At 43.0% G+C, this 14,182-nt stretch overlaps 2 protein-coding genes across 4 annotated transcripts in view; one reads left to right on the forward strand and one right to left on the reverse strand.

The window, feature by feature from the left end:
- Positions 1-517: 517 nt before the first annotated feature.
- On the forward strand, positions 518-1,817 carry LOC309367734 (uncharacterized protein). The gene is made up of 2 exons (XM_081907346.1): positions 518-1,031; positions 1,062-1,817. The coding sequence occupies exons 1-2, from the start codon at positions 549-551 to the stop codon at positions 1,650-1,652; spliced, it is 1,074 nt and encodes a 357-aa protein (XP_081763472.1). The 5' UTR covers positions 518-548; the 3' UTR covers positions 1,653-1,817.
- Positions 1,818-6,783: 4,966 nt separating this feature from the next.
- The window catches only part of GRB14 (growth factor receptor bound protein 14), a 47,908-nt gene continuing 40,509 nt past the window's right edge, over positions 6,784-14,182 (reverse strand). For all 3 annotated transcript variants that reach the window (XM_081923502.1, XM_081923501.1, XM_081923503.1), the window contains 7 exons: positions 14,036-14,131; positions 12,944-13,021; positions 10,615-10,731; positions 10,449-10,518; positions 10,259-10,346; positions 9,216-9,309; positions 6,784-7,215 (listed from right to left, as the gene is read on the reverse strand). In XM_081923502.1, coding sequence (XP_081779628.1) covers positions 7,069-7,215; positions 9,216-9,309; positions 10,259-10,346; positions 10,449-10,518; positions 10,615-10,731; positions 12,944-13,021; positions 14,036-14,131 — 690 coding nt within the window. In that variant the 3' untranslated portion in view covers positions 6,784-7,068. The remainder of the gene's footprint in view (positions 7,216-9,215; positions 9,310-10,258; positions 10,347-10,448; positions 10,519-10,614; positions 10,732-12,943; positions 13,022-14,035; positions 14,132-14,182) is intronic.

The following is a 14,182-nucleotide window of genomic DNA, read 5'->3' on the forward strand; positions in this document are numbered from 1 at the left end:
GTTTTATGATGGAGTTGTGGGTTTGTTCATGTTATTTACTGAACAAGTTTTTTTTAAGGAGGCTGCAATTTTTGTGTTATCTTTTTCCTGTATATTTTTCATGTCATTTTATTTCATTGTTCCCTGCTCTGGGATTGAAATATCCAACGAAGAACAGATTATAAATACCCAAGAAAGAAAGAAAAAGAAAACGACCTCCACGGTACCCAACGGTCTACCCCCCTTGACACGGGGACATTTCCAGGGGAACTGAAGGAAGCAGTGGTGTGTCCACTCTTAAAAAAACTTCATTAGATCCCTTAGACCTATCCAATTACCGCCCAGTTTCAAATCTTCCATACCTGGGTAAGGTAATTGAGAGAGCGGTTGCTGAACAGCTTGGTAGGTTTCTGGAGGAAACCTCGGCATTAGATCCATTTCAGTCCGGTTTCTGTCCTGGTTTTGGGACGGAGACGGCTCTGGTTGCCCTAACACATAATCTCCGTAGACAACTGGATCGAGGCGGGTCAGGACTGCTGATCCTTTTAGATTTGTCAGCAGCCTTTGACATGATCGATCATGATCTTCTGGACCACCGCCTCGCAGACGTGGGGATACAGGGCATAGCCCGTAACTGGTTGTGCTCTTTTATCTCTGGTCGGGGACAGAGGGTGGCACTAGGGAGGGAAATGTCGTCGCGCCACTCCTTGGTGTGTGGAGTGCCGCAGGACGCAATTCTCTCCCCGATGCTTTTTAACATCTTTATGCGCTCCCTTGCCCAGATTATCCGGAGCTTTGGGTTGGGCTGTCACCAATATGCTGATGACACTCAGCTCTATCTGCTGATGGATGGCCACACTGACTCTGCCCCGAACACACTGACCAGATGCTTGGAAGCTGTGGCTGGATGGTTTCGTGGGAGCCGATTGAAACTAAATCCTTCGAAGACAGAGGTCCTATGGCTAGGTCGGGATGGCATGGGGATGAGGGACCAACTCCCTTCTCTTGCGGGGGCCCAATTAGTGCCATTGCCTTCCGTTAAGAGTTTGGGTGTAATCCTTGACGCCTCCCTTTCCATGGAGGCGCAAGTTACAGCAACAGCCAAGGCGACATTTTTCCACCTTCGCCGCATCAAGCAGTTGGTCCCTTACCTTTCCCGCCCCAACCTGGCCACAGTGATCCATGCGACGGTCATCTCCAGGCTTGACTACTGTAATTTGCTCTATGCGGGGCTGCCCTTGAAGCTGTCCCAGAAACTCCAACGGGTACAGAATGCTGCAGCGAGGCTCCTCACGGGGTCTCTGCCATGGGAGCATATTCACCCAGTGCTTTTCAAGCTGCACTGGCTCCCGGTGGAGTACAGGGTCAGATTTAATGTGCTGCTTTTGACCTTTAAAGCCCTTCACGGCCTAGGACCCTCGTACCTACGGGACCGCCTCTCCTGGTATGCCCCACGGAGAGCCTCAAGGTCCATAAATAATAACACCCTAGTGGTCCCAGGCCCTAAGGAAGTTAGACTGGCTTCAACCAGAGCCAGGGCCTTTTCAACTCTGGCTCCGGCCTGGTGGAACGCTCTGCCTCATGAGACCAGGGCCCTGCAGGATCTGATTTCTTTCCGCAGGGCCTGTAAGACAGAGTTGTTCCGCCTGGCCTTTGGCTTGGAGCCAATTTGATTCCCTCCCTCTCTTTTTTTTTTCTTTCTTTTCCTTCTCCTCCTGCGATGAGGCTACATTTTAATATTTTAATGTTCCATTATTTTAATGTTGTATTTTATTTTTGTTTTTAAGTTGTAATCATTCATCTTTTTTTTATTATTGCTTGTAAGCCGCTCTGAGCCCGGCCTTGGCTGGGGAGGGCGGGGTATAAATAAAAAATTTATTTTTATTATTATTATTATTATTATTATTATTATTATTATTATTATTAAGTTGTTACAGGAAAAACGTGTAACATTAGACATTCTCCAGTAACTGGCATTCAAAAGCGTGCCACCTCCAATTCTGGAGGTGACACACAACCATCCTGACTGGCACTGAAAGCACACCAAGACATTGCAGACCTGTACCAGCATATCTGACTGCAGAAAACAGAAACACGCCTGAAATAAATGCCATAAATGCCATCATATTTTGGGCCATTGCACAGGAGCCGCAACTGGTTTGCACGACATGGCAGAACCGGGCTATAAAATTACTGTGCGGATAAGCCATTGAAGGACAAACAAAATGATAGCATAACAGCAAAGAAACTGCTACTTTGCGATCACTAGTAGACAAGCAAAGGGAAACGCAAGGGGCTTCATCACTTCACATTACCATTCTGAAATAAAATAAGGAGTTAGCCTCGGTTCAAGTGAAAAATAAAGAGCAGACCCAGAACTGATGTTTATGTGACAAAAGTAGCAATAATGTATCATTTGCCCGAGAAGTAAAATTGACAGTTATTACCAAGGGTTATCTGGTAGCAAATCACATTGTTCAGGTGGCAGGAAGGGCAAGAAATAGCCTATTTGCATATCAGAAATTATTTCCCTTTTTGCTTCCATTCTGTCCTCAGCTTGTTTTCCCCAAGGGATGACGGTTAGCAGAGAGATTATGAAAGTATTATGAAAGCACAGAGAGGGATTTTCCTCCCCAATGTGTTTTGTTACCTTAGTTCTCTGCTGTTGTTTTTCTCTTACTACCACCTCTGAGCTTTTCAAGATCTCCAGGAGCAATTTGATATCAGAATATTTTATATTCCATCCCTTAAGATGCTGTACATGTCAATAGACTTCAGTATGGGAAACGTCCTGCCCTGCCTGATATTGCAGAAATATCCGCGCCTTTGCCTTCTGAGAAATCTATGTTACGACCTAAGTCACTTTCTTAGCTAAGAGGAACCTGCTTCTCCAGGCCAGGGAGATAAGACAGCTGTTTCAGCACCTTGGATAGCTCTAAGCATGGTTGTTGCCCAACAGAAGCTGGAAGTTGACTGCTGCCTTATGAATTCCTCCACTCAAATGCTAGGCTAGACTACCTGCCGTGAAAGCAAGCCCTTCTTCTCTCTGGCTCCTCACCTGGCACACTCCCTGAGTCAGAGAGGAAGAACTGTGGAGTGGAAGGTGTATGGCTCATTAGCTGAAGTACCCACCTAGGATCCACCTTGGGTGAAGAATCAGGAACCTGGTGTTGTTTTCTCAGCTTGCATTGGAAAAGCCCTGGGCTCAACTGGCTCATCCTCCTCCAACTTGGCTATTGCTTGAGTCCAAGCAAAAAGGTCTACCTATCACGCTGTCCAAAGTGGCCAACCCAAATACTCCAGCAAGCAGGACTCACTGTTGCTTCCCAGCAACTGACACCTAGTGGCTTGTCATCTCTGAACATATACATTTAATGTAATGTGTCATTGTCGTCGTCATCATCATCCCCCTTGCCAGGGCTGGATTAACCATTAAGCAAAATAAGCACATACTTAGGGCATCATGGGAAGGGGGCGGGCACCACAGAAATTTTCCATTGCTGGATTTATTATGGACCATATGGTGCAGCTGAAAGAAAAGGCACCCACAATAAATGAGAAAATTACACACACACAATAATAAAAAAATAGTAATAATAGATATATTATATCTTTACTATTTTATTATATATCTATATAATAGATATATAATAAAATAGTAATAATAGATATACATTAATATTGGGAATACAACAAAATAGAATCTGGTAACTAGTAAGCTGGCACTTGGTCCACGGATGTTCATGCATTTATATTTTGAATTGGATATATATGGGGGCACCAAAATCTTTTAAGTGCTTAGGGCCTCTAAAGTCTTAATCCGGCCCTGCCCCCTTGCCCCAGTTCATGTTTTTAGTGAGCTAGTCACAAACCAAAAATCTCTATCTGAATTAGTCACTGCTATTACCCATGTATCTGTGAAGTTAGGTTTGTCACAACATCCATCACCTTACTGATATTCCACCTCATTTGCAAGTTTTGCTACCCATTCACCCCATTTGGAGAAATCCTTTCTTTGGGAGCTCTTCGCCACCCATCTGGGTTTACGCCACTCTGAGTAATTTGGCGTCATCCGCAAAATTAGGCTTGTGAAATAGCACCAGTCCCAATACATATCTTTGAGGGAGCCTACTTTCTATTCTCCTCCATTGTGAAAACTGCCTGTTTGTTCCTCCTGCAATTCCTGTTGTTTAAGCTGCCTCCTAATTCATAAAAGCAGCTTTTAAAACTATATGCTATTTCCTATTTAACCTCAGCTAGTAGATAGTCATTGGGCTAGTCACCATAAATAATAATAATTTTATTATTTCTCCCCCACCCATCTGGCTAGGTTTCCCTGGCTACTCTGGGCGGCTACCAACAGAATAGCTTCCATGCATATCTGAATGTACAAGTACTGTTACATCAGTAGCATTACGAAACTCGGATGAAAAGAGCCTATTCGTGTCTTCCTGGCACTGGAACCTGAAGGCAGAGAGGCTAGTCTGTTGCTGGCACTGTGATCTATCCCAAAGTCTTTGGAATGGAAACCAATCAATCAAAATATGTAAGTGACACTCGCCTGTTAGCAGCTGTTTGCAAAGCATTCTCTCGAAAAGTTGATGGTGAAGCGAACCAAAGCATGAAATGCAGTACAGACATTGCAAGTGCCTGAGAGAGGGCATTCCCTCCCCCATCCCATAATCTTCCCACCCTCTCTCTTCTCAAAGGGTATAGGAGTTCTTCCGCTCCTGTTAAAAGCAATTATGGTTTAAAGGAGACATTTGGCAACACGTGACTTGACGGGATAAAGGCTAGGAAATTTGGCAGACCCCGTTGTGAACGTAAAAAGTATAGAGCTCCCCCTCCCCTTGAGATCTAATAAGAAATATTTTCTTAGGACTAGACTTATAGTTCTACCTTATTCTGAGATGAGAAGGTGTAGCTGCCAAGACAGACGAAGCATGGAACTTGTAAGACCTGCGACAGATCAGAAGAATATGGCAGCGTTACAGGATTCCTAACATGTTTTTAAAAATTGTATCACTCCAAGATCTCCCGTTACGACTGGTATCCCCCAGAACTATTCTTCTACTCGTAAAAGCTAAGGTGGTGACAGAAAAAAAGATACACATTTAGAGTTGTAGGTACTGTTACGTATGTAAGTGTATCTCTCTCTCTCTCTCTCGCCTCTCCGAAGTATGAATTTCGATGGAATGAACTGAGCCGTCTTCAAAAATTGCTGAACAGTGGAACAATTAGCACCGATCATAGGGAAAGCTTCCCAAGGGGCTCATCTGAGAGCCATCATTCATATATATATATATATATATGTGTGTGTGTGTGTGTGTGTGTGTATATATATATATGCCATTAACTTCGGAGTCTTGAATAGGATCCCCACCTTCGTAGCATTTCACAGTCTTCCTTTTGATGTCCTGCAACCCTCTGACCCCCTGAAAACTCTCTCAGTTCTGCTTCTATAAAATCTTTCAGGCTCCCCCCCCACACACTTAGTATATAAAAAAATTAATTATACAAATCATTAGTATTTTTTGAAAAAGGTAATAGAATGGTTCCAAGAACAAGCTTCACAGAGTATCTGCATATTTAATCATCTGCGTTAATAAATATTTAATCGTTCATTGAATTCAGGTTCTGTCTTGAAGCTTAACTTGATAACAAACCTTGCAACTGGTAGAACTAATTGGTACAGAACAAGTGAATAATTTATAGGGAGAAAAAGCGCTGGGTTTTCGGAAGGTGCGCAGAGACCAGGAAGCCACAGCTGTTTCTGGGAGCTGACAGGAAAACAATGGCGCCTTCTGCAAATTCCACAGCACGCTGCTGCCCTCCTGAGGCCAACATTTACCATTGGTTCATATGTCTTAAGAAAGGGCTGTAAGGCCGACTACAAAGTCAGATCCATTAAGTTTTAAATATTCATGCATTTCATTAAAGCTATCATAATTGGTCTACCGTACACATTGATTATGCACAGACCATCAAGAGTTTAACCTCTGAAAGCTTGCGTGCGTATTTAAATATATCTGTTATGTCCTGTCTTGGTGGCTTCAGAGAAATCTCCAGCAACAAGGAGTTGAGCTAGGCCAGGGAGGGGGAAAGAGAGGGAATGATAGCGCAGGGCTGAAAGAAAAGAGAGAATGCCTCCAGATGTTTCAGAAACAAAAAAGAAGTGGGGAATATTGCATTAAGTTTCCCTGATTATAATGCCAGTACTTCTGTCCCATTTGCTAACGTTCTTTTCACGCTGAAGTACTTTTTATGGACCTGTGGCTTTTTGAGCAATATACAGTGGTGCCTCGGGTTAAGTACTTAATTCATTCTGGAGGCCCATTCTTAACCTGAAACTGTTCTTAACCTGAAGCGCCACTTTAGCTAATGGGGCCTCCTGCTGCTGCCCTGCCGCTGGAACACGATTTCTGTTCTCATCCTGAAGCAAATTTCTTAACCCAAGGTAATATTTCTGGGTTAGTGGGGTGTGTAACCTGAAGCGTATGTAACCTGAAGCGTATGTAACCTGAGGTACCACTGTACCAGCATGTCACACTATTATTCACACCAGCAGCAGTGGGTGCCCCAACAAAGAACATCATTGGACGACGTCATTACTCCTCACCCTTTCCACAAATGCGTGCTTCTGTTCACCCATGATCTCTCCATGAAAAAAAGAACTGTGCACCAGTCTACTGCCCAAATTTTTTTCACTTTACTCCCATCATTTTACTTTTTTATGGTTTACAATAATTGTGTAAAAAGGATTTGCCTTAAAATGAGACACACCTTGAAAGGGATAAAGGAAACTAGTGAAAAAGACATTTATTGGCATTTGAAAAATACTCCCTAGGATTGCAGCGTTACAATTTCAGCTTCAGATTCATTTTGTGGAAGATCAACTGTTGATTAGCCAACTCTAACACGAAAGTACTGGATTTTGTTTTGCTATGGTAAATACAAGTCCTTCTTTGCAAGCTGAAATTTACATTCACTGGCTTTTTGTTTACTCCCTTCATTTACAAAACTTCTTTGTCAAAAGGAACATTCAGCCTTTCTATCCTACGAGGCTTTGGTGAGGTGTTAACATTTTGGTTAAAATGCAATTCGGGCACAGTAATGTTTTAACTTGCAAGGTAAGATGCCTTTATTGAGCTGGTAGAACTCCACTAGTTGAATGAGATCAGAAAATCTGGTGTGGCCATCATCCAGCGTATAAAACAGCTTGCCTTCCTCTTCCAACTGCAAGAAGAGGAAACACCACATCAACAATAATTTCCATTGTGCTCTGCAATCCTTATTTCATTCATCCAGCCTCTGCGATGATGGTTAGGTGGATACTCATTTGCCACTAAGAACATCAAGACCAAGTGTAGATTGGGACTTTAGATTCTCCAACACCTAAAGATCAGCTCCCATCATTTTGGAGCCTCATTTACAGGCTGTGATGTTGGATTGGATCTCCCATGTTGCAAAAAGTTTGGAGGGGGCATTGCAAAACTGAGTAACGTTTGCCCATTCGGGGGGGGGGGGCAGGGGGAAGGAAGCACACCCTTGTGTTGCCAAGGCAACAAGAAGATGTGCCCCTCTTTTTCTGTGATGTGCCGTAGCTTCTCAACAAACACTGGGAGCTAATCACTTAAAGGCTGCAGTTCTAAGACAAATAATAAAGAAGGGGATATATATTGCTTTGAAGGTTTTTGCCCATTGTCACTGATTTGCTTCTTCGTTTTTGTGATGTTCTACTGGTTAATATTATTTGCCTTTCTCACCTTGAGGCAAGAAGGTAAGCCATAAATCCGAAAACAAAGAGATAGATTTGAATACGCTTTGCTTTAACTCTGGAAGCCCTTGCATATGCCAGGCAGAAGAATGGCACGATGCGGGAAGCTTATCCAGAGATCTGATATTGCTGAAAATATATTAGGAGGGATGAGCAAAGTCTCGAAAGCCACAGGGCAGACTTCCAGCATCTGCAAAATTGGCCCTGCGTTCCTTGGATAGCTCCATTTCGCCCATCCCCATGTCCAACAGGAGCATCAGGCAAAGCAAATGAAGCATATGGGTGTCCTTCCCTTTAAAAATGTTTTCCAGTAGCCCATTCTAGCCTTTCATGATGCAGAACTCGGCTGCTTAACTATACCTACCATATTTTTCGCCCTATAGGACGCACCAGCCCATAGGATGCACCTAGTTGTTTTTTTGGGGGGGGAATAAAGAAAAAAATTATTCCCCCCCCCAACCGCGGCTTCAGCGCGCCCGGTGCTCCAGGCAGCAGGCTGCTATCTGCAGCCTAGGGAGTCCTGCAGGAACTCCCGCGGGCTCAGGCTTGCTGATAGCTTCCTGAAGCCTGGAGAGCGAGAGGGGTCGGTGCGCACTCTCCAAGTTTCAGCGAAAGCCTGCATTCGCTCCATAGGACGCACATGGATTTCCCCTTCATTTTTGGAGGGGGGAAAGTGCGACCTATAGGGCGAAAAATACAGTACTTAACCTAGAATTAAGCTCCATTGCCTTCAATGGGACTTACTTCCAAGCAGGCATTATAGCATTGCTGTGTTAATATAGTGGCAAAGACCTGCCTTTTTTGAGTGTTCATTCTGACTCACTGTGTTTTTAAAACATTCCTCTTTTGCTTACTAACGCTGCCCCGTTTTCTGATAAAATATAAGGAAGTTGTCCTTGCCTTTTGACTCTCAACAGATTCTACCAAGTCCTAGGACACTCAAAACATATGGGGAGAAAAATAAAACTAGAACGACAGGCCTGTAATCTGAAAGAGAGCATATATACAATACATTCATATTCTCTCTCTCTCTCTCTCTCTCTCTCTCTCTCTCTCTCTCTCTCTCTCTCTCTCTCTCCACACACACACACACACACACACACAAAACTCACAATACTGCATTAATTAATTAATAAAAATGTGCAAAACACCGTAATTTAAAACTAGATAACACTCAAAATAATGTTTGTTTGTTTGTGTACATACATACGCACACTTGCATTTGGATTTAAGAAAATGCAGAGACTATCGTAAGGAGTTCCATTAGAATTCCATTTTCATGTGTGAGAGGTTTTAATTCTCAAACCATCACTATTTCACAGAAAACTGTAAGCAGCAGGTTTTAGCCATTAGAAACAGAATGAATTACCAAGAGGCATGCCACCGTTTTGGCAGTAGTATTAAAAACCATTGAAGAAAAAATTTACTACCGGTCCACAAACTTGCTGGCTATACTTACGGGTACAATTTGAAAGTGCTTTATTTTCAATCCATGGCTCAGTGACAGCACAAAGGTTTTGGGGTTACTCTGGCTATCCCGTACCAAGAAAACACTAGGAGGTGAAGGAAAAGAAACAAGTATCAAGCACTTTGAAAACCTGGCAGCAGTGAGTTGCTGTTAAAGTTTTGTAGCGTTCCTAATAAGCATCAAAGTTTAGGGGCAGAAATAACTACTTGTTCATGGCAAAGAGATATTATTTTACCTACTTAAGTGGCAAATCTGTGACAGCAATAAATAAATGCATTCTCAGCCTCTCTTAAGATCACTGTATTTCAGCACTCCATCTAGTGGCCAAAGAATGAAACCCGAACCAAACATTCACCTGTTATCCAAGATCGATGTGTTATCTCAGCAACTTTGTGGTCCCAATTCCACCGTTTGCCAAGCAAGATAATGGGAACGCAGAGGCAGGGCCAAACATGTCAAGAGAGGCTCAGTGGTTCTGTTAGGGTGGGTTGCTATTCTAGGCTGCATCAACAGAAGTATAGAGTCCTGATCAAGGACACTAAATTTAGGAAACCACAAAATACAGTCGTACCTTGGATCTCAAATGCCTCGGCTCCCGAACAAATTGGCTCCTGAGCAATCGAAACCCGGATGTGAGTGTGCTGGTTTTCAAACAATTTTCGGAAGCCGAACATCCGGAACGGCTTCCGATTGGCTGCAGGAGCTTCCTGCAGCCAATCGGAAGCCACACTTTGATTTCCAAACATTTTGGAAGTCAAACAGACTTCTGGAATGGATTCCATTCGACTTCCAAGGTACGACTGTATCCAGAAAGGTAGTGACATCCAAGCTGGTGCCACAAACTCTCTCACCAAATTTAAGACCACCTGTACATTCTTTCAAGGCAGCCACTAGCGTATCATCTGCCTGTTATGTCTGATTTCGTTTTATCATTGCGACCCATGGGAACAATTTGACTACTCAAGCAGTTAACAGTCCAGTTTTAAAATAATAATAATAATAATGATGATGATGATGATGGTTGGAACTCTTACCCATCTACCAGTCCTTGTCGCAAAATTAGTTGGTGCGCCTCATCTCTAGAGATCTTATGGTGAAACCACGGTTGTGAACTGTGTATGGCTGAAGCGTCAGGAAGAAAGGGGAGGGAAAATTCTTACTAGGATCATTTTTGTGTATGACGAGAGTGTTGCATTCCATGAGACCTTCTGGAATGGTACATACCTATATTCGATGACACATTCTGCAGAGTATTGGGACTACTGTGAGCACCAAGTCGCAGACACCCTTTTTTCTACGTGGGAAGAAAGAAAGAAAATCGTAAATATTTCAGAAGAAAGAAAGAAAAAAAAACCAACAGAAAAAAACATTGTAATGAACTTTTTTCTACCCGCCATGCTAATCCTTCTTCCACTGCAACTGAAAGGGCTTCTGTGGGGTTTTCAATCACTCTGGATTTATGTCCTGTGAAGTCCATGGCCACTAGAGAATTCTCTGAAACACTTCTCTGCAAAAAGGAAAAGGAAAAAAAAATCCATTTAAAAACATTACTGACCGAAACATTTCACAATATCTCCTCAGTGTTCTGTTTTAGAAACAGCATTTGGCTTCTCCCTGAACCACTCTCAGAGCAATAATAATCTTTGCATCTATTGATTAGCCAGTTGGAAACTATATTAAGAATACGGCAAAAGTGTTCTGTCTATATATTGCAATAAATATGTCCTGAGGGATTATCCAGTTATCAAGATCTGAAAAAAAGATATTTCATATATATAAGAGGGTTTACACTCTGCTCTCTGCTTATTCGACACCATAACAATTCTACTCGTACATCTACGGGGAAGATTTTACGGTAGTTAATATAAAAATGGGCGAGATAACTTCCTGACAGCCCCTGCAACAGTGGGAAGCAAAAGAAGAAATAAACGCCTATCTGAGGAGGACCACCTATTTAAATGGTATTAGGATGATGGCAAAAGTGGTAAAAAGAATTATCTACGTCCGGCAGCTAAGTGGTCTTGCCCTATCTCTTGCTGGAACGTGATGGATTCTAAGAGCTTATTCTGAGCCCTGTAACTAAGTGAATAGAGAGATGGTCCACAAAGGGCACAGGTGGGCAACACATAGGCTAGATGTAGCTCTCGGTCACTCTAGGTCCCATCACTTCAGGTGGGGTATCATCAGCCAGCTGGCACCACTGACTTCGGCACAGGGAGAGTAGCCTTTTGTCCACTGGGAAACATTAAACATCTCACCCGACAACAGCAGTGCTCCCCATACAGTGGTACCTCGGGTTAAGAACTTAATTCGTTCTGGAGGTCTGTTCTCAACCTGAAACTGTTCTTAACCTGAAGCACCACTTTAGCTAATGGGGCCTCCCGCTGCCACCGCCGCTGCGCGATTTCTGTTCTCATCCTGAAGCAAAGTTCTTAACCTGAGGTATTATTTCTGGGTTAGTGGAGTCTGTAACCTGACGCGTCTGTAACCTGAAGCGTCTGTAACCCGAGGTACTACTGTATAGCCAAAATCATAGAATCATAGAATCATAGAGTTGGAAGAGACCACAAGGGCCATCGAGTCCAACCCCCTGCCAAGCAGGAAACACCATTAGAGCACTCCTGACATATGGTTGTCAAGCCTCTGCTTAAAAACCTCCAAAGAAGGAGACTCCACCACACTCCTTGGCAGCAAATTCCACTGTCGAACAGCTCTTACTGTCAGGAAGTTCTTCCTAATGTTTAGGTGGAATTTTCTTTCTTGTAGTTTGGATGCATTGCTCCGTGTCCACTTCTCTGGAGCAGCAGAAAACAACCTTTCTCCCTTCTCTATGCGACATCCTTTTATATATTTGAACATGGCTATCATATCACCCCTTAACCTCCTCTTCTCCAGGCTAAACATGCCCAGCTCCCTTAGCCGTTCCTCATAAGGCATCGTTTCCAGGCCTTTGACCATTTTGGTTGCCCTCCTCTGGACACGTTCCAGTTTGTCAGTGTCCTTCTTGAACTGTGGTGCCCAGAACTGGACACAGTACTCCAGGTGAGGTCTGACCAGAGCAGAATACAGTGGCACAAATCACTGCAGACAACTATTCTGGTGGCATCAGGAGCACTGTGAGGCAGGTTAAACACTGTATGTGTGTGCAAGAGGTGGGAAAGTTTGTGTGTGCGTGTTTATACGTGTGTGTGAGGTTTTTTTTTTGTGTGTGTGTGTGTGTGTGTGTGTGTGTGTGTGACTGTACCCCCCTTTACCCACCACTACATGTGGGCCTTGGGCCCCCCCCAAAGCTTATCTAGCTCAGAGATATAGGAACTGTCCCCCCCCTTTTGTTGAGCTTGCAGTGCACTCTATATAGAAGCAACCCAAATATTTCTTTCCAGCAGCTGCTAAGATACAGGCACATATCAAAATGGACGAAAGCATCTCACTGAGGTTCATCCATAGGATCCTGTACATGGTTCATTTAAGGGGAGCAGGGAGCTACGGTTAGTTTCAACATCTTTGACAGAAACACTATGAATTAAAATAGTATGAACTAAATAAATAAATCTTTGCAGGTAATGGGATGCCCTGAGATCAAATTACAGCATAATGTAATACTCTGGCAATACTATGGAAAACCTGGTGGATAACTGGGGCAGGATGGGGGCTGGGAGAAAGCAGCAGGCCAGGTTTTGTGGATCGGTATTGCTTCACATGAGCTGAGAAGTACTTACCACAGGTGTGCTCAGAGAAATGCACCCACTTCTACCTTGATAGGGGTGCATGTAATTCTGGTAAAGCTGCATCCCATACTACAAACAAAGAATAAGGATAAGAGCTATTACAGTCCTGTGGATTTCAAGATCAACAATCAGAAAGTACTCAGTGGTGAATTGTGCCAACCACAAAGTGGGTAATTTCCACCACACTTTGCCTCTCCCCGCAATCTGCCCGCCCCCTTTAAAAAAAGAAGAAGCTTTGAAGTAGTTAGTAGGTAGCTACTTTTCTGTTTCCAAGATAAGGATGCTGGCACTCCTTTGCAGGGAGTTTTAAAAAATATTTAAGAACAGAAAAGCTGGATTAGGCCAAACTGTCTACCTACGCAAGCATTCTCCTCCAACAGTAGCCAGCCATATAGGTTTGGTTCCTTTCCCCCCCTTCCTGGAACATTCACCATTTCCTCTGCAACCCATGGAAATTTCCCCTGGGGATTAGGGGACTGTTTAGCATGGCGTGTGATATAATTTCTAAACTTCCCTCTTAATAGTACTGTAAAATTGACCTGTATTGGCAAGTAAGCCTGAGTGACTGCAATCCTAAAATTATTTCCTAGGGAGCAAGCCCCACTGAAGTTAGAAGGTCTTATTTTCAAGATCCTTTATTAATAATAACCATTACTAAACTTTTTATTTGTCGTGTCTGTATGATTTAATCATTAAAGGGTAACTAAGAGTCATACACAACCACAAAAGGGGGCGGAATAACAATTTTTCCAGCTAATAAGGTATAAGAACAAATAAGGTTAGTCTTTTTAACTTACAGAAGTTTTTATTTTACTGTCTATTCACATGGGTTGTCGCTGTTTAGTTTATAGGCTTGATCATTTTCTATTTTTATTGTTTCTTACTACACTGCCAGCTGCCCTGGAAACATAAAATTTATGATGGCAAGCACGGGGTATAAAAGTATGTATGTAAAAACAGAAAACACAGAGCTGAAGGAGATTGAAAATACCATTTTTACCCAGAGGCTGTCAAAGAGGAATGAGGCATTTTGTATACAGAAATAACTGGCGAAGGCAATTAACAGGAGAAGAGGACATTTACCTTAAGCAACCGAATTGCTGTCACCCAGCAGGTCCTATTTTGTTCACTTTCTGCATAAAGTTGTTTCAGGTCTCTGGCTCCTCCTGCTTTCTGAGGCTAGAAGGCCACAGCATATTGTTTTAGCATTAATTCATATCTTGAAGGCAA

The sequence above is a fragment of the Podarcis melisellensis genome (genome assembly GCF_964234715.1).
Source record: "Podarcis melisellensis genome assembly, chromosome: 1".
In the NCBI taxonomy this organism is placed as follows: Eukaryota; Metazoa; Chordata; class Lepidosauria; order Squamata; family Lacertidae; genus Podarcis; species Podarcis melisellensis.

Coding starts and splice junctions, on each gene's coding strand:
- LOC309367734 (XM_081907346.1), top strand. CDS start 549: ATGATCGATCATGATCTTCTGGACCACCGCCTCGCAGACGTGGGGATA. Junction 1,032..1,061: donor CTTCCGTTAAGAGTTTGGGT/GTAATCCTTGAC, acceptor CTTTCCATGGAG/GCGCAAGTTACAGCAACAGC.